This window comes from Catharus ustulatus, chromosome 21, assembly GCF_009819885.2.
Source record: "Catharus ustulatus isolate bCatUst1 chromosome 21, bCatUst1.pri.v2, whole genome shotgun sequence".
Taxonomy (NCBI): Eukaryota; Metazoa; Chordata; class Aves; order Passeriformes; family Turdidae; genus Catharus; species Catharus ustulatus.
The window spans coordinates 9,091,643-9,112,738 of NC_046241.1; the positions used below are offsets into that span (position 1 = coordinate 9,091,643).

The 21,096-nt window shown below is 55.7% G+C and overlaps 1 protein-coding gene across 12 annotated transcripts in view; it reads right to left on the reverse strand.

Moving 5' to 3' along the window:
- Positions 1-352: 352 nt before the first annotated feature.
- The window catches only part of KCNT1 (potassium sodium-activated channel subfamily T member 1), a 78,523-nt gene continuing 57,779 nt past the window's right edge, over positions 353-21,096 (reverse strand). For 6 of the 12 annotated variants that reach the window (XM_033077379.1, XM_033077387.2, XM_033077385.2 and 3 more), the window contains 28 exons: positions 20,058-20,114; positions 19,757-19,805; positions 19,562-19,621; positions 18,811-18,885; positions 18,401-18,484; positions 17,901-17,995; positions 16,888-17,068; positions 16,646-16,810; positions 15,694-15,830; positions 15,532-15,595; positions 15,082-15,190; positions 14,829-14,937; positions 13,635-13,784; positions 13,125-13,357; positions 11,554-11,770; positions 10,994-11,099; positions 10,750-10,922; positions 10,507-10,578; positions 10,119-10,253; positions 9,810-9,921; positions 9,421-9,522; positions 9,240-9,323; positions 8,806-8,934; positions 8,469-8,489; positions 7,350-7,653; positions 5,770-5,832; positions 3,381-3,465; positions 353-2,393 (listed from right to left, as the gene is read on the reverse strand). In XM_033077379.1, coding sequence (XP_032933270.1) covers positions 2,273-2,393; positions 3,381-3,465; positions 5,770-5,832; positions 7,350-7,653; positions 8,469-8,489; positions 8,806-8,934; positions 9,240-9,323; positions 9,421-9,522; positions 9,810-9,921; positions 10,119-10,253; positions 10,507-10,578; positions 10,750-10,922; positions 10,994-11,099; positions 11,554-11,770; positions 13,125-13,357; positions 13,635-13,784; positions 14,829-14,937; positions 15,082-15,190; positions 15,532-15,595; positions 15,694-15,830; positions 16,646-16,810; positions 16,888-17,068; positions 17,901-17,995; positions 18,401-18,484; positions 18,811-18,885; positions 19,562-19,621; positions 19,757-19,805; positions 20,058-20,114 — 3,292 coding nt within the window. In that variant the 3' untranslated portion in view covers positions 353-2,272. Of the gene's footprint in view, positions 2,394-3,378; positions 3,466-3,728; positions 5,833-7,349; positions 7,654-8,468; positions 8,490-8,805; positions 8,935-9,239; positions 9,324-9,420; positions 9,523-9,809; positions 9,922-10,118; positions 10,254-10,506; positions 10,579-10,749; positions 10,923-10,993; positions 11,100-11,553; positions 11,771-13,124; positions 13,358-13,634; positions 13,785-14,828; positions 14,938-15,081; positions 15,191-15,531; positions 15,596-15,693; positions 15,831-16,645; positions 16,811-16,887; positions 17,069-17,900; positions 17,996-18,400; positions 18,485-18,810; positions 18,886-19,561; positions 19,622-19,756; positions 19,806-20,057; positions 20,115-21,096 lie in introns of those variants that run through there. The other 6 variants (XM_033077383.1, XM_033077386.2, XM_033077380.1 and 3 more) reach the window with 5 other exon arrangements.

The window sequence follows — 21,096 nt, forward strand, 5'->3', positions numbered from 1 at the left end:
GAGGTTTCAGTTCTTTTGGCATGTGGCTTCCCCTTGGGATGGTTTTTTCCCTGGATTGAGGGGCAGGAAGGAGCTGAGGAAGGAGGGACCCAGAGTGGAGCCTCTGGAACACAGAGCCTGGACGTGGCCACAGGGCTGGCCTGGCTGCTCAGGGCTGCAGGGGGTGAAATTTCAAGTAAATTAAGGATTTTTAAATTTAATTTTCTTGCCAGGAGAGGGTTGAGCTGAGGAACTGCTCACACACAGCTCACAGCCAAACAAACAAAATATCATAAAAATTATATGTAAATATATGCAAATAATCACACTTTTTGTTTTATTGGGGGTCTGAGCTTTTGTTTGTTTGCTGATCTGTTGTTTTTTTTTTTTAAACCAGTCATAATACTTTGTTCCACTCTCCCTTGAAAGCAAAGTGGGGTTTGGAAAACAATCCATATTAAATGCACACACTTAAATACATTAACACTGCATGGCCTGAGCATCCTCAGGCTGCAAGTTAACACAGAGCCACGAGTCCTTTTGTACTCCAACCACAGCCACTTTTTAACCTCCAACTTCTTTTTGTCATTTTAAAATGACAGGTTTGGCATGTGAAGCTACTACCAACAAATAAATAAAACTTGTGCCTGCCTTAACCAAACAGATACAAAAGTAATCATTCAAATTCCATCAAAATAACCCCAAAAAGCTTTAAATAACATCAAAACCCTTTAAAGCCAGTTCTGTTTGTGCCCAGTGGGGTGGCAGGGCTGCACTCATTGCTTTTACCTGTGGTACCCCACCAAGCCTGGGATGTGTCACCACTCAGGGGCTCCTGCCTGGCACTTCAGGAAAAAAACAACAATAAAAAAAAAATAAAAATGGACCCCAAACCTCATCCAGGCACAGCAGGTCCCTCTCAACACCCTCTAGACGTGATACCAGCCTGGGCACTGGTCCTGCCCTGGGCATCTCTGCTCTCCCTCAGGGCCATGGGCAGCACATCCCCACGGGCTGGGGCATCTCCCAGCTCTTGAAAACTCATTTTAAACAGGTTTTGGCTTGTTTTCTTTTTTAGTTTTCTTTGTAAACATTGATTAGGGGTACACTGGGGAGCAAACAGTGAATGTTAATGGCAATAAACCATTCAGCTGGCAGCGAGTGCAGGAAGCTGATGGGATTTCATGGCCATGTTGTGCTTTACAAGCTCCTTGCTAAAAAAAAAAAAAATCACATTGGAATTGTAAGAGATGAACATAAAAGTATAGAAAGTTAACAACTCAGTTATTCACTTGGCAGTCAAATAAACCCTTTCCACATGGATGTTGTAGAATGTTCAGCAGCAGATGAGAAACACATCTGGGGTGGTGCCAGGTCCCTGTGGGTCGGGGGGACAGAGGGGACAGGAGGGACAGGGGGGGACAGAGGGGACAGAGGGGGACAGGGGGGCTGGAGCTGCCAGGGGCTGTGGTGGATGAGGGGACAGGACAGGCAGAACCTGCTGCCTTAACGGTGTCACTGAGCTGTGAGCACAGGCAGGGGAAGGACAGGAGCTCCAGCCAGGACAGACGGACGGGTTGGAGCCCGGACTGGCCTGGCTGGAGGAGAAAAGGCCGAGGGGAGACACCAAACCAGCAGAGCCTGGCCAGCCCAGCCCATCCACCCCAGGACGAGCATCCCCAGCTCCCTCAGGCAGCTCAGCCCCAGCAGCAGCACAGGGGGACACAAACCCAGGGGCTCAGAGGCACCAGCACAGAGCTGGCACGGCTTTCATCCCCTGGGCTTGGCAGGTTTTGGTTTGTGAGATGCCAGGAGCGGCACCTCCATCCCCTCCATCACCAGAGGACGAAGAGCACGAGTTGGGTGAAAGAGCAGAAGTTTGGGTACCCTGGGGGACACCTGGAGGAGGAGCAGGGTCTTGGTGCAGTTCTACATCATCAGCAGCCCCATCAGTGCCACCAAGCTGCCCCAGCCCCAGCCCTGCTCCCCCAGGGCCATCGGCGTCCGGGCTCCGCCGCGTCCCACCAGCACCAGCGAACGCTTCCTCACTAGTTGCGGTATCGGTAAAAAAAGTTAAAATCCCCGGGGCTCACGGCCACCGGCTGTGGGTGCATCCCACCCGGGGCTCCGGGCTGGCACAGGGCTCCGGGCTGGCACTGGAGCTCCGGGCATCCCTCCGGGCTGGCACCGCCTTTCCCCGGGGCACCGCGCGCTCGCCGTCCCCGCGTGTCACGGAGCCTGGGCCCGCAGGGATGCAGGGTTGGCCCGCAGGGACGCGGGGCTCACCCGCCGCTCACAGCTGGGTCTCGTCGCGCGTTTCGGGGTTGCCCGAGCCCAGCTTGTTGCTGCAGCTGCTCTTGCGGCTGTGGCCGTCGTTGGCGACGTGGGCCAGGGGGTCGGAGCGGATCAGGTACCTGCAGGGCACACGGGTTTGGTTACGCCGCTGGAATCTTCTGGAATTGAGGCAAGGATAACGCAGGGATGCTCCACGGAGCTTGCAGAGCATGGCTGCTGTTTGAGAGGTGTTAAATAATAAAAGATGTGCATGTAAAATGCCATGGAACACTGTAATAAATAATCAGGAATTCATGTAAATGACATGGAACACTGTAATAAATAATCAGGAATTCATGTAAATGACATGGAACACTGTAATAAATAATCAGGAATTCATGTAAATGCCATGGAACACTGTAATAAATAATCAGGAATTCATGTAAATGCCATGGAACACTGTAATAAAAATCAGGAGCTCATGTAAATGCCATGGAACACTGTAATAAACAAGCAGGGTTCATGTAAGTGCCATGGAACACTGTAATAAACAATCAGGAGCTCATGTAAATGCCATGAAATATCACAATAAATAATCAGGAGTTCATGTAAATGCTATGAAACACTATAATAAATAATCAAGAATTCATGTAAATGCCATGAAACACTATAATAAATAAGCAGGGGTTCATGTAAATGCAATGGAACAATGTAAAAAGTAAAATGCCATGAAATACTATAATAAATAATCAGGAGTTCATGTAAATGCTATGAAACACTATAATAAATAAGCAGGGGTTCATGTAAATGCCATGAAACACTATAACAAATAATCAGGAGCTCACGTAAATGCCATGAAACACTGTAGTAAGTAAAATGCCATGAAATACTATAATAAATAATCAGGAGTTATTCGTCAGCTGCTCAGTGGCAAAAGCCAAAGGGAAATTCCACGCTGCCCATGGGAGCTAAGATGGTTTGGGGGTTTTGGGCCCAGCACAGGGAGGGGGAATGGGCTGGGGAAGAGGAACAAGCTGTGGGTGTTTATGGGCAGTCATGGGGAGCAGTGGGATGGGGCAGCTCCTGGCTCTGGGGACAGTCAGGGGACAGGGGGAGGGGACACCCACACGATGTCGTTGAGCTCCAGCCGTGTGTCCGGGGGAGGGTTGATCAGCACGTAGGACAGGGTGTTCTGGTGGTCGTTCATCTCATCTGCAAGAGGAGGGACAGGGCTGGTGAGGGAGGGACACCCCCCAGACACCCCAACAGGCGAGGTGACAGCTGCCAGCCTGGCTCTCAGTCCCCTCACCAGGAGAGGCCGTGGGCAATGTCACTGCCACCAGGAGGGCACCAAGAACGACACTGCCACCCCCTCCTCACCTCCCCCACCACAGCACGGCCCAGGGGACTGCCAGAGGTCAGAGGTCACTCTCCAAAGTCCCCACTCCCCCCCAAAATAAAGTGAGATGTCTTACCTTGGTTCAGTGCAAGAGAGGGAACAGGTTAGTCCTGCTGTGTCAGCTACAGCACAAGTCCAACCACGGGCTCAGGGCAGCTGAACCCCCCGGGGCCGCCCCCACGCTCTGCCCACCTCTCCCCTTCCATTCCTCAGTTTAGCACCATCCAGGATTAGCCACGGATTGCTTCTCTCCCCTGCCCAGGGGAAATCGCCTCCACGGGCTCTCAGAGCCACCCGTGCCCCTTTGGGGTCACCAAAGTGACCACAGTGACCTCCCAGGAGGGGCTCAGGGCCACCAGGAGCAGCACCCACGGGGCGAACGGGGGGTCACAATGACGGGGGGCCCCTGTGCTTCCCGAAATAGCCAAGAACAAGATCATGGTGGAATGGATGGGGGTGCGAGGCTGCGGGCGCGGGGAGGGGTGGAAGCTGCGACAGGTGACACCAGTTCCAGACGGGCTGATGGGGGGTGGATGGACAGGGTGGAGAGGGGATGGACAGACGGACGCCGGGGCAGCATGAGGAGCACGGTTCCTGCAAGGCTTGGCACTGGGACGCCTCTCCAGGCTTTTGGAAAGGTGCAAATGGAGCTGCTGTGGGGGCAGCAGGACCAGGACCCGGCCCTGGGATGGGCACTAACCCTCCCTGTGGCCTGTCCTGCTGCTGCCACCACCCTGTCCCTGGCATCCCCCCAGCCCTGCCCCAGGGTGGGCACAGCCACAGCAATGACAGGGGTGCCACGTCCCCCTGGCACGGGGGTGGAATTGCTTCTCTGCAGCTCCAGCCACCACAGCCACCCAGCAGGGGAATGCAAAGGTTCCATCCGAGGTGCCCTCGCCAGGGCACACCCAGATGAGCCCCAGCAGCACTTCCAGGGGGACACCAGACCTTTGTTCTGCTGCTCAGACACATCCCTGGCACCCCTGAGACCACAGGAGGTGCTGCAGGCAGGGGAACCTGGTACCACCCTCGGGGAACCCCAACCTGTGCCCGGTGTCCTGCCCAGAGAGTTTTGGCCATCCCAGTGCTCAGCCTTACAGGGAGACAGGGATGGGGGTGGCAACGCTGGGGGCAGGGGTGGCACACAGACCCTGGCACCCGACGGACACACGGGGCTGGACATGACAGGGAGGCAGGGATGGGCTCTGGCTCTGGGCAGCTTTCCCTGCCCCGTGGAAGTTTCCTGACCCCATGCAGCCAAGCCAAGCCCTGCTGAGCACACCGAGCTGCATTTCCATGCCCCAGGCAATGCACTCTGCCGGCCTGGGGCTGCCTGGCTGGTGGAGGACACACTTTGTAGGAAAATGAAAACGTTTCACCTTAAGCCTGGGCTAGTGAAGCCAAAAATGAAGCTGGGATGGGCTGCTGCTAATCTTGAGGCTGATGCAGTAAAAAGGAGCCTCTCCAGGGCATGTTCCACTGTGGTGTAAAGGTGGAAAAAAAGATGGGAAAACCTGGCAGATCCCAGAGAGCCCCACAGGGTGCCCGGGGTGCTGCAGCACCAGTGGTCCCTGTGGCTGCTGCCTCGGGCTGAGCCCAGCACCCCCGCTCAGATAATGGGGTCTTCTAATGCTGGAGAGGGGTCCAGGAAAGCAAAGCAAGGGGTGCAAAGGGATTTTTACAGCACTGCCTCACCCTGGACTGTGGCTGACCCAGCAGGAGCTCCAGCATCTCATCACAGCATGCACAGGCAGCTCTGGTGCACTCGTCCCCCTCCTTGTCCCCTCCTCAAGTTGCCACTGGCTGCAACAGCCCAAAGCCACGGAGCCATGGAGGGAGGGTTTGCTAATGAAAGCCGAGGGCTGTGATTTCCCTGTAGGAATTCAGCTAAAAAAGGGTCCCTGAGGTTTCTATCTCCCTATTCAGGCAGAGCCCTGCATTTACACCACCACCACAGGACACTGATGGGTTTTCCAACGCCACCCAACAAATCAGTGCTGAAAGCTCGGGGATCTAAGGTGAAAACTGGCAAGGGTGAGGTTTGGGCTTAGCTGGCATGATCTTGTTGTACGCTGCACGCCATGAGTCACGCGGGACTCCCAGGGAGAGGGAATTACCTTGCAAATATCCCAGGTTTACCCGATTCATCACATCACTGGCTGTTAAATTTGCTACATCCTCTACAGAACATACAGGGAAAGGCACAGACATAAACAGAGAGAGAGAGAGAGGTCAGCAAGCCATGGTTCGGCAAATATCAGAGACAAGCTCCTGCGCTGCAGCGATAACGTGAGCAAAAGAAAAAGGAGAGGGGCAGAAGGCAGAGCGACGTTTGTCCAGACACTGACGGTGACACACGGTGACAACACACAGTCCCAGCACCGCTGGGTGCCCGAGGAGCTGCTGGTCCCCACACTGTGCCCAGCATCCCTGTCCTGCGCCCCCACTATCCCCTCTCCTGTTTGCTTCAACCCAAATGGGCCAGGATAAACCAGGATAAAGGTGCCAGCCCTGAGCTGACCTCAAGCTGTGCCCCAAGTCTCACCAAGGCCAGACAGCCCCTCTGGAACTACAACAGGAGCTGCTGGGACTGGGAATGCAGGGAAAAAGAAAGGGGGATCCAGCCCTGCAAGGCAGTCCCTGTCCCTCTCCATCCCACACAGTCCAGCCCTCCTGCCTCAGTCCCTGGGGATGCTGGCAGTGCCCACAACCACCCCCTGAGCCCTCACCCAAACCCCTCCTGCACTGCACTGCTGGGCATTTTCTCCTCCTAAAGGCAAGGGAAAGGAGGAATCCCACCCCAAAGCCAGCTCCCATCCCAGCTGGGGCTCACTGCCCCTGAGTGTGGGCAGGGGCCAGCACGGGGTGGACGGACACTCCTGGAGGATGGAGCAAACGAGCAGCAGCACAGGATGGCTTCAAAGAAAGAAAGAAAGAAAAGAAAAAAAACAAAAAAAACCAAAAAAAACCAAAACCAACTGAACAAGGGGAACTGAGAGCTACAGACTTTGTCATAACCAAGGGGTGGGAGCTGTCCAGGGGGACACAGATGCCAGCACCGACGGGCAGGTCAGAAGCTTCACGAGAGATGCGGCTGCACAGAGGGACCCTGAGCGCTGTGGCTGCCACAGCCACACACCGGTGGTACACGCAATGAAGCAACTCAGCCCTGCAGCTACCGAAAGGTTTTACACAGAAGAGTTCATGACGGATTCAATCTCTAACAAAAGGGGGCTGTGCCAGCTCACGGGGTTGGGCCTCTCCCTGCCACACTACCGGGGCTCTTGGGCACAGGGGTTGTGCTGTCCTGAACCAACATCTCTGCATGGCTGGAAAGTGAGGGACAAACGGGGCCAGCGTGGGGACACCGGGTCCTGCTGCAGGCACAAGGGAGTCACTCTGCCACTGCCAACTCCTGCCTGGAGCCATCCCAGAGCCCAGAAATGGGGGGGCCGCCTGCAGCTGGTGGCAGGGGAGGGGGTTCTGCGTGGCGTGACCCCAGCCTGGAGCCGTGGGTCTGCACAAGCACAAGCAAGCCGGGGGATGAGGCGCCGCTGGAGCAGCGCCCGCGGGGACAGGCGCTAAGCTCGGCATGGGGTTAGGCTGGCCATGGGGTAAGCCTGGCTCAGGGGGTCGGGCTTGGCCGGGGGGGTTACCTGAGGAGCACCACAGAGTAGCTGGGCCGAGCAGCACTTACCGTAGCCGGTGGTGGGCAAGCCCAGGTGCTTCATACGGTTTTTGACGAGCTCGGAGAGCTCCTGGCGCTCGGAGCGCCGGTAGAGGCTGAGGCGCTGCTGGCTGATCCACTCGGCCGTCTTGCTGGAGTGCTTGTTGCCCTTCCTGCTGAGCCGCCGTGCCCACTGCATGCTCTTGCGCCGCAGCAGAGGGTGCTCGGACTGGTCGCTGGAACACGAGTTGCGGTGGTGGCTCGTCTTGATGCCCCAGTGCTCCTTGACGTCCTTGGTGTCCTCGCAGTCCTCAACATTGATTGAGATCTGTGACTGGAAGCCCAGCTGGTCACGCGGGATGGGGGGTGGCCAGGACTGGGAATGGCAGGGTGGGATTTCTCCCACTGTGGGGTTTCTCCCATGGGGGTGGGGGTCCTTCCTCTGACCCCAATGGGCTCTCCCAGCACCTGATCTCTGCACTGCCAGAACCACCTGGCTGGCAGAGCCCACAGAATCCCAGAGAGGTTTGGGTTGGAAGGAGAGTAAAGCTCATCTCGTTCCACTCCTTGCCATGGGCAGGGACACTTCACACCAGACCAGGTTGCTCCAAGTCTTGTCCAACCTGGCCTTGAATTTCCAGGGATGGGGTAGCCACAGCTTCCCTTGGATAAGCAGTGCTGAGGGGACTCTTGTGGGCACCTCACACAGGATCAACCGTGCCCTCACCTCCCTCTCTTCCCTCTCACAGCATCTGACCCAGCAATCCCCACTGGTGAGCAGCAATTTATTAATAAAGCCTTTTAAAGCATCTCAAGGAGCTGGGTTGCATTTAATTAAATGTCAACTTTCAGCTCCCTGTCACTGCCTCCTTACAAAGTTGAAAACTGAAGGTATTTAAAAGGGATCCTGGCTCCATCCCTGGCTCCTTATCCCAGTTAATTACATCAGGGCACTGAGGACTTTTCCCAGAGCACTGGGGCTCAGCCAATATCTCCCTTCCATGGGGACAGGCAGTGCTGTGCTGGCACTGGGAGCTGGCACAAAGCATGGGGGGGCTCTTGGTGGCCAGAGCCAGCCCAGGGATCAGCAGAGGGACAGGGGACAGGGGAGGCAGAGCCCGAGCACAGCGGGACACGAGCAGCACTCACCTGCGCTCTGATGTCGTGGGGCTGCAGCAGGGCACAGGGAAGGGAAAACCAAGGGTCAGTCCAGCAAAGGGGCAGCCCTGCTGTGCCCACCCTGCTCCCCAAGCGCCAAGAACATCCAGCACTGCCCAGAGAGATGGGCACTGAGCCTCACCCAGCTGGGGAACCAGGACACCCCCACCCAGGGCAGCCGCACTAAGGACGCAAACACAAAAATCCCCTTTCCCTTGTTCTCCCCTCCCCATGCTGCTGCAACCAGCTCTGAGGTGTTCCACCACCCTCCTGGATCCCACCTTGGCAGGGACCAGCAGAGCCCCTTCCCAGCACACCGTGCCCCTACCTCGGAGGTGGCGAACATGTGCGACTCCGTCCTGTAAATGCCGATGGGGATCTCGGCGCTGGAGGAGCAGAGCTTCTGGAAGAGGCGGCCGTACGTCCGGATCCACAGGTCATCCTCAGTGATCTTCATCTGGGCAGCAGAGCACAGATGTGAACCCCCTCTGTGTGCACCTCAGGCTGCTCCTGACCCCCACCCCAGCCCATCCACGACAATCCCAAAAGCGAGCTGGACTCCACAAGAAAACCAGAATAAAACCAATTTCTGACCTCAGCCCTCAAAACAGAGAGTTTGCTCCTTGGCAGCTCTTGGTAGCAATGAGGTTCCCCAAAATAGAGAGGAGCAATGAGCTGGCAATGCTGCTCCCCCCATTCTGTGCCCAGGGTGACAGATGTCCCCAGACCCAGGTGGTTTCAGCCCCAGGGACTCGCACGTACCGCACAGAGGTACCCGGAGCCCGGCGTGGTGTCGAGGCCCAGCAGCAGCCGAGTGATGGTGATCATGTAATCCTTCACGAACGACTGCAGAGACATTTGGGCACCAAACCAGGGAAAGGTTTGCTCAGGTGCTCCCTGGGGGATGCCCAGGGCAGGCCACAGCCGCAGGGCTGAGTCTCACCTGGTAGAGCAGCGTGTCCAACATGCTGATGCTGAAAACCCTCCCTGCTGCGAAGGGCAGCCGGAACATGAAGGCCAGGTTGGAGCCATTCTCTCGCTCTCTCTGCAAGAACAAGGGCAAGTTTGAGCTCAGACTGCACAGAAACTTGGAGGACTCTTGGCAGTGGGAGGGCACAGGTGTAATGTTTCTGGTGGGTGTTGCAGGAGGAAACCAGGGCAGCATCCTTGCACTGTAGGAAAAGGATTTTTTTTTTCTCCATGGAATTGCACAAGACATGACTGGGTTTTCTGGACATGGGAAAAACACAGGACATTGAGGAGTTCAAATGCAGGCAGTCACTGTCAGTGCTGACTTCCCAAGCCCCTGTGCAAGGAACAACCTCCTCTTACCTTTTCTAGCTTGGAAAGGGCCAGAGAGTAACTGTCCTTGGCTCTGAACTGCATGAATCTCATGTTGGAGGGGTGGGTCAGCTCCGTGATAATGCTGAGGCTGGGGAAGAGCCTGCAATGGAAAGGGAGCTGTTGTCCTGCAGCTGTCTCAGAGAATTTAAGGGCTGAGGAAGACCACAGTCATCCCTGTCTGAGGTCAGAAATAGCTGGTCACACGCTGCTTCCTCTAGCAAACCCAGTCCCAGATGTGTCCCCTGTCTGCAGCCACCACCCCAGGCACTGTCAGCTCTTCCTGGTCTTTTCCCTCACCTGAACATGGTCTGCACGTTGACAATGGTCTTGGCATCTGCCATGTAGTCCTCCTCAGCACTCATGGTGCTCTCCTTGTCCACCACCACCAAGTTGTCGGCGTAGATGATGCCACACTGCAGCAAACTGTCCAGGCTGGGCAGTTCCCAAAGAGAAGAGCGCAGGGTCAGCCCTTGGAAACGACACAGGGAAGCAGCACAGGGGTTCCACGGCGAGCCCAGGCTGCTCCCAACCTGCTCTTCACCTGCTCCCCTCTCCCAGGGAGGGGTTGACAACCCGAGAAAGCCCCAGGTGGGCTCAGCTCTACGCTACCAACCCTGGGGTGAAAAGCCTGGGCTGGGATGAGCACAACAACCGAGGCACGAGAGCCACACGTGGAAACACCTACTTGTCAATGGTGCCCTCCATGTAGTAAACCATGGGGAAACAGCAGATGGCCTCCAGAAAGTGATGCTCAGGCCTGGGGGGGAGAGCCACAGAGAGCGAGGCGGTTCAGCACATCCACGCAGCACGGACAGACACAAAACCCCAGGGTCAGTCAGCAATGCCAGCAGTGGCACCGCTGCTCCCACCCGCAGGGAGAGGCAGGGAGGGCTGTGTGGGAGGCAGAACACCGTGCTAAAGTACTTGCTTGTTGTCCAGCAGCAGCACGATGGGGTTGAGCTCCTTGCGGGAGCGGTAGTAGGCGCGCAGGGGCACGATGAAGTTGTAGAGCCCGTTGCCAGCTGTCTCTGCAGAAACGATGATCAGCTTGTTCTTGAAGCCATAGGCTTTGGCATCCTCGAAGCTGTTGTGTTTGCAGCCCTGCAGACAGCAGGGGCTCAGTGGACACGTCCTGGGGATCAGCCCCAGGCGGCCCCACAGCCCCTCCACACCTTGTCCAGCCTCAGGCAGCAGAACGGGGCTTTCTCAGGCAGGAGGTGGCACAGGGTCGGGGAGCTCCCGATGTAGGGGGAGTTTGGGGGGTAGCCCTTCACGTACCTGCAGCAGAGAGAAATCTGTGTGAGGAAACAGGGACAGCTTTCCATTTATCCAACACTCAGGTGCTGGGGGAAATGTTCAACAGCTACACTGGCAAATGCCCTGCAAAACTCCCCTGCAGCAGCTGGGAATTCCCTGCACACACATATTTAGGAGTATTTTTTGCTATGCAAAGGGTCATGGGATTGTAAAGAGTGCTTGTGGAAAAGACAAGAGAGCTGAGCCTGAGCATCCCCGAGCACCACCCAATTTTTCCTAATATCCAACATAGGACAAGAGAGACTTCCTCATCCTGCTCTCCAGCAGCTTCCAAAAATCAAACACATTGATGTCATGTGGTCCCAGTGCCTCTGAAAGTGGAACAAACTGGGTGCAACCCCAATGAACCAGATGTGACTGAACAGAACAGGATCCAACCAGAACAAACCAAAGAAGGTTCCAACCAGCAACTCACTCCACAACCGCCGAGCCCTCCTCGTCCGACTGTGTCATCTCGTCCTCGGACTGGTCGCTGAGGAGGTCACAGGGCAGCAGGGAGGAGGTGTCAGCCAGCTCCAGGACGGGGGCAATGCTGGGCCGGCGCGTGCCCGAGCCGTTCTCGGCCGGCAGGGCCAGCTTGCTGCTGTTGGCAGGGCGGCACTCAGTGTTCTGCAGGTCCATGGCCACTGTACCTGGAGCACAGCAAACACGCTCTAAGGGGGGGAAATGCCACAAAACCCTCCTGTCCTCGAGCCCTGCACAGGGGTGAGGCAGCCCAGCTGGTGCTCAGGCATTTCTGGGTGCAGGGGGTGCAGGCAGAGCCCCCAGCAGTGAGCTCCACCTGGGCACGGCTGGTGCAGCATCTCCCCAGGGCTCAGCTGGCCCTGGGCTCTCTCTCCATTCCCCTCACAGCTCCATGGCCAGCTGAACCACTCACCCTGAGGGTTCTGCAGGAGTTTTTATCATGTTGATGTGTCTCTGAGATAACAACCCTGCAGCCCAAGCCCTGCCCACAGCTCCTGGAGGGCTCTGGAGACTCCAGCCAGGTCAGGAACCACTGCCCTCATCCACCTCCCACATCCCTCCTGATCAGCTCCAGCTCTCAGAATCTCACAATCCCAGAGGTTAAAAAACTCCTCTAACATCACTGAATCCAACATTCCCCCAGCACCCTCAACCTGCCATTAAATCACATTCCCAAATGCCGACACATCACTTAAATCCCTCCAGGGATGGTGATTCCACCACTCTGCCAACACTTCACAACCTTTCCTGTGAAGGAATTAGGAATTTTTCCTAATATCCAACAAGAGAAACTTCCTCATCCTAGTGCCCTGCAGCAGCTTCCAAAAACCAAACCCGTTGATGGAGTGTCCCAAGAAGCAGAGCCCAGGCGCTGGCCTTGGCAAACACCGCTCACGTCATTCCTGTCCCTGCCATCACCTCTGCCCAAGGTCCCCTGTGCAGGAGCCGTGTGAGGAGAGCTGTGACAAACACTGCTCAGCAAAGTGCTCTGCGGCTTGCTGGGGGATAATCTATGCAAATTGCTGCTCAGGAGGACAAACACATAAATTATTTGCCTGAAATATAATGTGCTCATGCGGCTCAGCTCCTCCAAAACTTGTTCTCCCCAGACACACGAGGGAAGTAATGACTCATGGTATTTTTCACTTGCACAAATGCACTGCTCGCTGCAGAGAAAACTACACTCTTCCTCGGCTGGGGAATCATAAATGTGATTTAGGATGTGCCCCACGGCATTTCTTCTTCCAGCCTTGGAAATAACTGAGGGCTAAATCCAGGCTTGGGGCATTTATGCAAATACCCTTAATGATAATGGACATCATGAGGTTTAATAATGATATTTGAGCTCGCTGAGAGCACCCGGGGTGCAAGGAAATGTGTGTTTTACTGGGGAGATGAGTGAGAGGATGCAAGGGGTTTTCAGTGGTGGGGAGAGCGTGGCAAGGAGAGCACAAAACACAAAAGCAAACGTGGGGAAGGTGATGGAGGGGGGTGAGCAGGCTCCTGCTGCCCCACACTCACCCATGCTGGCGATGATGCTGTGCACGGGCAGGCGGGAGGGGCCGTCATAGCTGCCCGCAAATCCCTTCTTCTTCTGCTTCTCCTCCTGCTTGAAGATGAAGGCAGAGTTCTCCTCCTTGGTGATGTTGATGTAGAAGCAGGTGTCCGACGCTGCCATGATGTGCCTGGGGCCGGGGTTCAGCAGGATGCTTTTGTTCTCCTCCCTCCGGATGCCGATCAGGCAGACGCCGTACCTGCGCCGGGAGCAGGGGATGGGCATTCCCAGCTGGACAAAAACCCCTCCGGGACTTTGTCCCTGCACAAAGGAGCTGGCAGGGCCCCCAGTTCTGATCCCCAGGCACGCAGATCCCCCTGCCCATCATCATCATCCCCTCCCCATCATCATCATCCCCTGCCCATCATCATCATCTCCTCCCCATCATCATCATCCCCTGCCCATCATCATCCCCTGCCCATCATCACCCCCCTGCCCATCATCACCCTCGGCCCATCATCACCCCCTGCCCTCACTTTTTGTGTGCGTGGAAGGCGGCGTAGGTGAAGCTCTTCCCCTCGTACTCCATGAAGAATTTGCTGTCCCCCATGCGGATGTGATAGACCTCATTGCCCGAGCAGCGCCCGTACATCCGCTGCCACTGCTCCGGGGACTCCTGGCCCTCCCTGCGACCACAGCAGCAGCATCAGGAGGGACCCTGCAGGGCTGGGACGGGACCCCCTGGATCTGGGACGGGACCCCTTGGATCTGGGATGGGACCCCCAGGGCTGGGATGGGAACTCTGAAGCTGGGATGGGATCCCTGGTTCCAGCACAGATCCCAGAACTCCGGTCAAATCCCAGGGCACAGCTCCGGAGCTGCCCTGGAGCCTGAGGGCAGGGAGGTGACAGTGACACATCGAGCCTGAGGGCAGGGAGGTGACAGTGACACATCGCCACTGCTCGTTTTCATTTTGGGTTTTAAGTGCCTTTTTATTCAACGAGGGCTCCTGCAGAGCGCAGAGGGAGGGTTCAGAGCCCTGTTGGCAAACAGCTCCGAGCATGGGGCGAGAGGCATCTGGCAAGGATGTTTCGTAACTGTTTTGATGGCACTTTACCCAAAATTCAGACATTTCTGACTGGCCAAGGAGTGCAGGGTGCACAGCACTGCTCTCCTGTGCTGGCAGAGCTCCTTCCAGCCATGCTGGATATATACCCACCAAAAACCCTGCAGGGTCTGGGGCTGCTTGTGCTGCGAGTTCACCTTCCTGCCAGCAGGACCGTGCCAAAACAAAGATATTTTTGTCTCTTTGTTTTATTTCTATCTGGAAAGCTGGCGTTGCCCAGCCCAACTGCACTGTTGTGGTCTCCTTACAATATGGGCTTTTGCTTTTGACCTGGATGGGGACCCCAGATCCCATTGTGCTCCCCAGACCCATCCCAGACCCACACCCTGAGCTCAGAGCCTACAGTTCTGCCACCCCTCCAGGCTCAGGCAGGGGCAGGGATGGGCAGGACAGGGCAGGGACTGGCAGGGATGGACAGGAATGGGCAGGGATGGGCAGGGATGGGCAGGGATGGGCAGGACAGAACAGGGACAGAACAGGGACTGGCAGGGATGGACAGGGATGGGCAGGGACGGGCAGGTATGGGCAGGAATGGACAGGGACAGAACAGGGACTGGCAGGGATGGACAGGGATGGACAGGGACAGAACAGGGACAGCACTCACTGGCCACGGGAGGTGTGCACCAGCAGCGTGATGAGGGTGGAGGTGGCAGGGCAGACACAGTTCAGGGCCAGCATGGCATATTTGCACTCCTCTTCACACACAACGTGATCTGAAAGGCAGAGGGGACCATCACAGAGGAGAGGGGTTCCCTGGCTGGCAGTGCCTGGGAATTTTGGGTGGGTGTTTCCTCCTCCTGCCAGTCCAGGAGGGCTCTCAGCTGACCAAGAGCTGCTGTGCAGCTGCTCCAACTCACCAGCAAACTTGACATGGAATTTATTTTCTGGCTTTAAGATCTGAACGTAGAGAGGACAGTTTGGAGCAAAGTCCTTGACAGCCCAGGCCCTCAGGATGGTTTGGTGGTCCTGGACAGGGACAAGAGCAACAAGAGCTACTTGGCTGATGGTTTATTCTCCCCAAGCCTTCTACACTTGGGATGAACTACAAAGCACCCAGCCACCCCAGAGATGCACAGCAAGAAATCCTGCTGGCCCTGCTGCTCCCTGAAACCACAGCAGAAGAAAAGTAAGCTCACAGGGGCTCAGCCCCCAGCGTGCTGCTGCACACCTCTCTGCCATCCCCAAGGCTCTCCATGGCACTCAGCCCCTTCCCAGCACTCTCCTTTGCCGGGCACAGGTGAGATCAACATCACCCCCATCCCTTCTGCCTGAAAAACGCCCCATCCCCACCCTTGGGCTGGACTCACCGCTGCTGTCCTGTCCACCTCGTTCCGGCTGCTGAGAATGAAGCAAGCTTCGCCATTGTCCATCCTGCCAGGAGAGAGCAGTGACCCCGTGAATTCCCACAGTGCTGGCCACTTTGGGGTGACATTCCTCCCTGGGGCTGTGCAGCGTGTCCCTCTGCTCACTTGGCTCTCATGAGGTCCTGGTCCTTGAGCGCAGAGCCCTGCAGGTAAATCACCCTCTGGGACCACAGCGGGATCTGCAGCACGCGCCGCACCTGGATGTCCATCTCTGTTGGGCACAGGATCACCACGTAGTAATCCTGGAAAAGAGAGGTCACAGGGGTCAGGGTCTTGGGGTGCAATACAGGATGTGACCAAAAGTTTGTGTTCTGTCACCTTCTGTTAAACCAGCTGGGGCAGTGATCCTGATCCCTGTGGGGATATCTCATGTTAATGGGCCATATTTTATAAACCAGGTGGGGCAGTGTTCCATATCTCTGTGGGGAGATCTCCTGTTAAACCAGCTGGGGCAGTGTTCTTTATCTTTCCACAACCCATCCTCCCTCCAGGAGATCTCTCCTGTTCATGGCCACTGAGTCCCAGTGCATGGCTGATAAAATTCCATCATCCCATTGGGGAGATGCTCCAGCCAGGGAGAAAAACCAAGTCTTTCCTACCCAGATAAAATCTGAGATTTGGAACATCAGAGCAGCCTTTCCCACTGGATCCCAGAGGAAAACCAGACCCTTCCACATCATCCCTGGAGCTTCAGAGGAAACTGCACCTTGTACAGGAGCACTGCTCCAACTGAGCCACATCTGTCACTGCAGGAGGATGCAGCCACCATGGGATGGGACTGCTGCCAACACTCTGCCTGACGGGTGTCAGGTTGGATTCTGACTCTGGCAGAGTTTGGGTTTGTTCTTTGTAATTCTGTATTTCTATTTTAATTTTCCTAGTAAAGAACTGTTATTCCTATTTGCCTGAGAGCCCCTTGACTTCAAAATTACAATAATTTGTAGAGAGGTGGTTTACATTCTCCATTTCAAAGAGAGGTTCCTGCCTTTCTCAGCAGATCAGGACACTCAGGGTCCAGCAGTGACCCAGCAGTGTGTGTCAGCAGCCTGGTGCCCACCTGCAGGCGTGGGTGGGCGTAGAACTCGTTGAGGAAGTCCATGAGGAGGTCGATCTTGAGGGAGCTGACGCAGAGCACCACGTGCTTCTCGGTCTGCGCGCGGTGCCGGCTGTAATTCCCTCCCGACTTCTGCCGCTCCATCCACAGGTAGACGAGCTCCTCGAACTGCAGAGGGCACGGAGCTGATGTCCCCATCGGCAGGGCTGCCCTGGGAAGGGCTCTGAGTCCCTCCCCACCCTAACCTGGAGAGGCAGCACCACCAGGGCCACGCAGATCATGATCACCACGAGGAGCTGGGAAGGCCAAATCTTTGGTGTCACATCTCCGTAGCCCACGGTGGAAAAGGTGACGATGCAGAAATAGAAGGACTTGAAGAGGGAGAGCTTCTCACCTGCTCTTTCTAAATGCTGGATGCCACAGGTCCTGGAAGGGAAAAGCCCCATCACAGCAGGGACTGGCCTGCCCAGGACACAGGGCACCAACCTGCAGCTCAAAGCCATCCTGCTAAACACAAGAGTCACCCAACCCTTCCTGGGCCCAAATTGTATTCCCCACTCCAAACTCAGCCAGCAGCAGGGCTGGGAGCACCTCTGAGCCCTGAAACACCATTAGTCATCCACATCGGAGCATCATCTTTATTGCCAAAAACTCATGAGCCTAAAAGCCTCATTTCCTCCCCATTCAGCAACTTAATGGTACAATATGCCTCAAATCCAGACCAAGGGAGCCAGAGGAGAATTCAAAGCCTAATTCAGAGCTAAACAGCCAGTGATGAGCTCTGCTCCCCCTGCCTGGAGGAACACCCTCAGTGCTGGCAGTGTGCAGGGTAAAGGGCCCAGTTAATCAGCAGAAGCCCCAGTGGGCAATTACACAAATGAGCTCAGGAGCTGTGACTTGTGGCAGAGGAAGAGCTCAGTTGGACCAGGGGAGTGCGATGGGTTCTGGTGAATGAGCCATCCCACAGCTGCCCCTGGGGGAAGCTGCTGTCCCTGCCCTGACACTCACATCCCCCAGCTCCTCTGACAACACCCTCATCCCCACCAACAGCTCCCTGCTCAAATCTCAGAACAAGGGAGGATCATCAGTCTGGCTTAGAAACCCCCTCACAGCACTCAGTGTGATGGGGACAAAGCAGAAAAGTGCCATTCCAGATGGGCACAGCTGGAATCCTGGGCACAGCTGGAATCCCAGGGTGGGCACAGCTGGAACCCCAGGATCACAAAGAGGGTTTAGAGAGAAGGAGAACAACACTCACCCCGTGAAAACCAGGCACAGGAGGGTGCAGATCAGGATGAGCACCTGGTTGAACATCGCTGACTGCGTCCTTTGGATGGCTCTGTGCAGATCGTTCTGGGGAGAGAGGGGACAGGGGAGGGCTCCCAGCAGCTCACAGAGCCCGAGGGAAAAGTCCCCCCCAAGCACCACCTGCCAGGGCCCTCCCCAGTCAGGTCAAGGCTGGATTTACCCCTGGGAAGGGATGTGCATTCCCATCAGCAGCTCTGGGATCTGCTGCAGCATCCCCAGCTCCAGTGGGAACAGGGAAATGGCAACACCTCAGCCCTGACCACCCTGTCACTGTGCTTCAGCCACTGAGGGGTTCCTGTCACAGCCTGGCATTCCCAGCCTGGCATTCCCAGGCATGGTTGCACACACCAAGCTCCAAATCCTGCCCCAGAGCTGGGGGCAGCCAAGGGTCCCCTCCCAGCCCTGCTGCCCTCCACATCCCCGAGGAGCTGGACAGAAGGGATCACTCACAATCATGTTCTCCAGGGCATATTTGGCCAGCCAGCAGTTCAGAAACACAGGAATGAAGAGATTCCTCAAAGGAGGCCAGAATATCTATGAAAAAAAAAGGGTTATTCACAGAAAAATCCATGTTCTTTTAAAAAATTAGAGCTATAAACAGCCAATCCTCCCTGAAGGATCCAAGTTGAGCAGAAGCTGCCACCAAACACGGCCCTGCTGCCCTGGCTGCAGGAAAGGGAGGATGGGTTTTGGGATAACACTCCAGAGAAAGTCGTTATATTGTCAAATATTGAAGGAAAAATTTCCTGCCAGCTTTAAATACCACTTGGCCAGGCACACATTTTTCTTTATTTTGCCACCAAAAGTACAGCACTTACCACACTCAGAGCTGCTTTCAAATGTCACAGGGACACACTCACCGTGATGATGAATGGCACCGTGTTGATCATCTCCAGGATGAAGGAAATGCGAAAAATCTGTTCCCAGATGTTCCCCTGAGGAATTAAAACCAAAGGAGAATTAAATAAGGTTAAAAACTTGCCAAAGGACAATTAAAACCATCACACTCTGCCACAGACCCTGCTGGATGGGGGGAATATGGTGCAGGAACCAGGAGGGGTGCAGTGGTGGTGGCACACACTGTGGGGGCAGGAAATATTCCCAAATTCCTCAGCCCTCTCCACATCCCTGTGTCTGTCACTGCTGCCACCCAGAACTGGGGGACAACAACACTCCATGCAGGGATGGAGAGTGGCAGTGCCAGCTACAGGGGGTGACACAGGTGTGAGCTCTGCTGCCAGCCCTCCCTGCTCCCTGAGAAGGTGCCATTTGTTGAGGTCACTTTTTCTGCCTGTTTTAAGGGGCTTTGGTCCAGAGGAGTCAGCTTGTGCCTCTCCTTGTGTGGCAGCAGAGCAGAGTCACCCTGCTGAGCCCAGGAAACTTGGGGTGTGTCAGCCTGACACTAAAAACCTGAATTTCTGAGAAAGCACAGAAAGAAAAGATTCTGCTCTGCACAACGCTTATCCAGCAGCCCAAGGGGGAATGGGAAGGGAAAACACCCAGAGGAGGTTGAGATTGCAGAGACAATCATCCCCCGGGATGCTGCAGGCTCCAGACAGCTCCAGGCTGCAGAAATCAATTCCATCAATTCCTCCCGACCCAGCCTCTCACCTTGTAGCTGAGATAGATGAGCAGCATGGTCTCCAGGAAGCTGATGAGAGCGATGCTGACCTGCAGGGACACACACAGGGACACTGCAGGTGCTGGCAGCACATCAGAGCTCACTGAGCCCCGGGGGTGTCCCAGGTGGGGCAGAGCTCCCAGCCCAGCTCTGGGCTCCTCACACACCCCCCAAGGGCTGCTCACCTGCACTGCCCACAGAGGGGTTTTCCTGTCCACCCAGAAGATGTGGGACCTGCAGAGAGAACCCAGAGGGGATCTGAGCTCAGCTCTCAGGGTCTGTTCCCCCCCAAGCCCAGCTCTGCTTCACTGCACTGCAAATAACCCATTCCCAAGGGTGCAGCCACTTGCCAATGGATTTGATCCTGGAGCAGCCCCACCAGACCAAGCAATGGCCTCAGGGAGCTGCCAGCAGCAGCCACCTCCACCCCTGTGCTCCCACACCCCGGCAGAGCTGGCCCCGAGCTCTGGAGCAGCTCCCACTCACCAGTTGATGTTCGTGGACTGGTTGAACGCTGTGTAATTCTGCTTTTCACATTCCCAGCTGGGAGAGAAAGAGCAGGGAAAAGCAGTCAGAGGGGAACAGGGATACTGGGATTGATTCCCTGGGATCATGAGGTGCCCTCATGGCTGGAGGAGCACTGCACAACAATTCCAAGGATCCTGATTCCTACAGCCAGGGCTCTGCACAGGAAAAGTCTCACCCAGGCAGCCTTGAACATCTCATTACTGGAGGATAAAACCCCTCAGGTTTTATCAGTCCCTACCAGAGGTGCTGTGGAATGCTGATTCCCCTGGCACAGGGCTGCAGGGAGCTGGGAATTACCAGGTCACAATTAGCAAAAATTGCTGAGCTGCAGCTTCTGGGACAAGGCTGGCTGGGCCCCCAGCATCCTGGCAGGCAGGACTGAGCCTTGTGCTCCTGCTGGCCAGCCTGGTTGCTGCCTCACAGCCTCTGGAAAATGGAATTCCCTGAGCTGCAGCTGTGCTAAACCTCTCAAGGATGAGCATCCGTGCCCTGCTTCATCCTCACAGCTCTGAAAGCACTTTCAGAATGTGCAGATGCACCTGGTGGTCTGCAGCCTTCACAAGGAGAAAATCAAATTGCCAATTCTCCAAGCTCTTGGGGAAAAAAACCCTCACATTGTACACGAGTTAAACAAAGCAAGGACACATTAAAAACAGGTTTATACTGAAAGCCAGCACAAAGCTGATGTGGGGAATCATCCATCACCTCAAGGATCCACACAGCACAACACATTCCCTTCTCAAACGCTTAAATGGGATTTAGTGTGAATGTCTTCAAGGGCATCAGCCCTCAGAAAATATTTGCAGGGTGATGCCCTGGGGTCACTGAGCTCTCACTGTGTCTGAAGGCCACGCTGAGCCAGACAGAACTGGGAGATGAACACGACCATGCCACAAAATACCCCACACCCATCCAGGGGGGTTGAGCTGGGGTCTCCAAAGTACCAATTCCAACAGCTGGGGGGAGAAAACCCATGCTCCCAACTCCTGCACACACA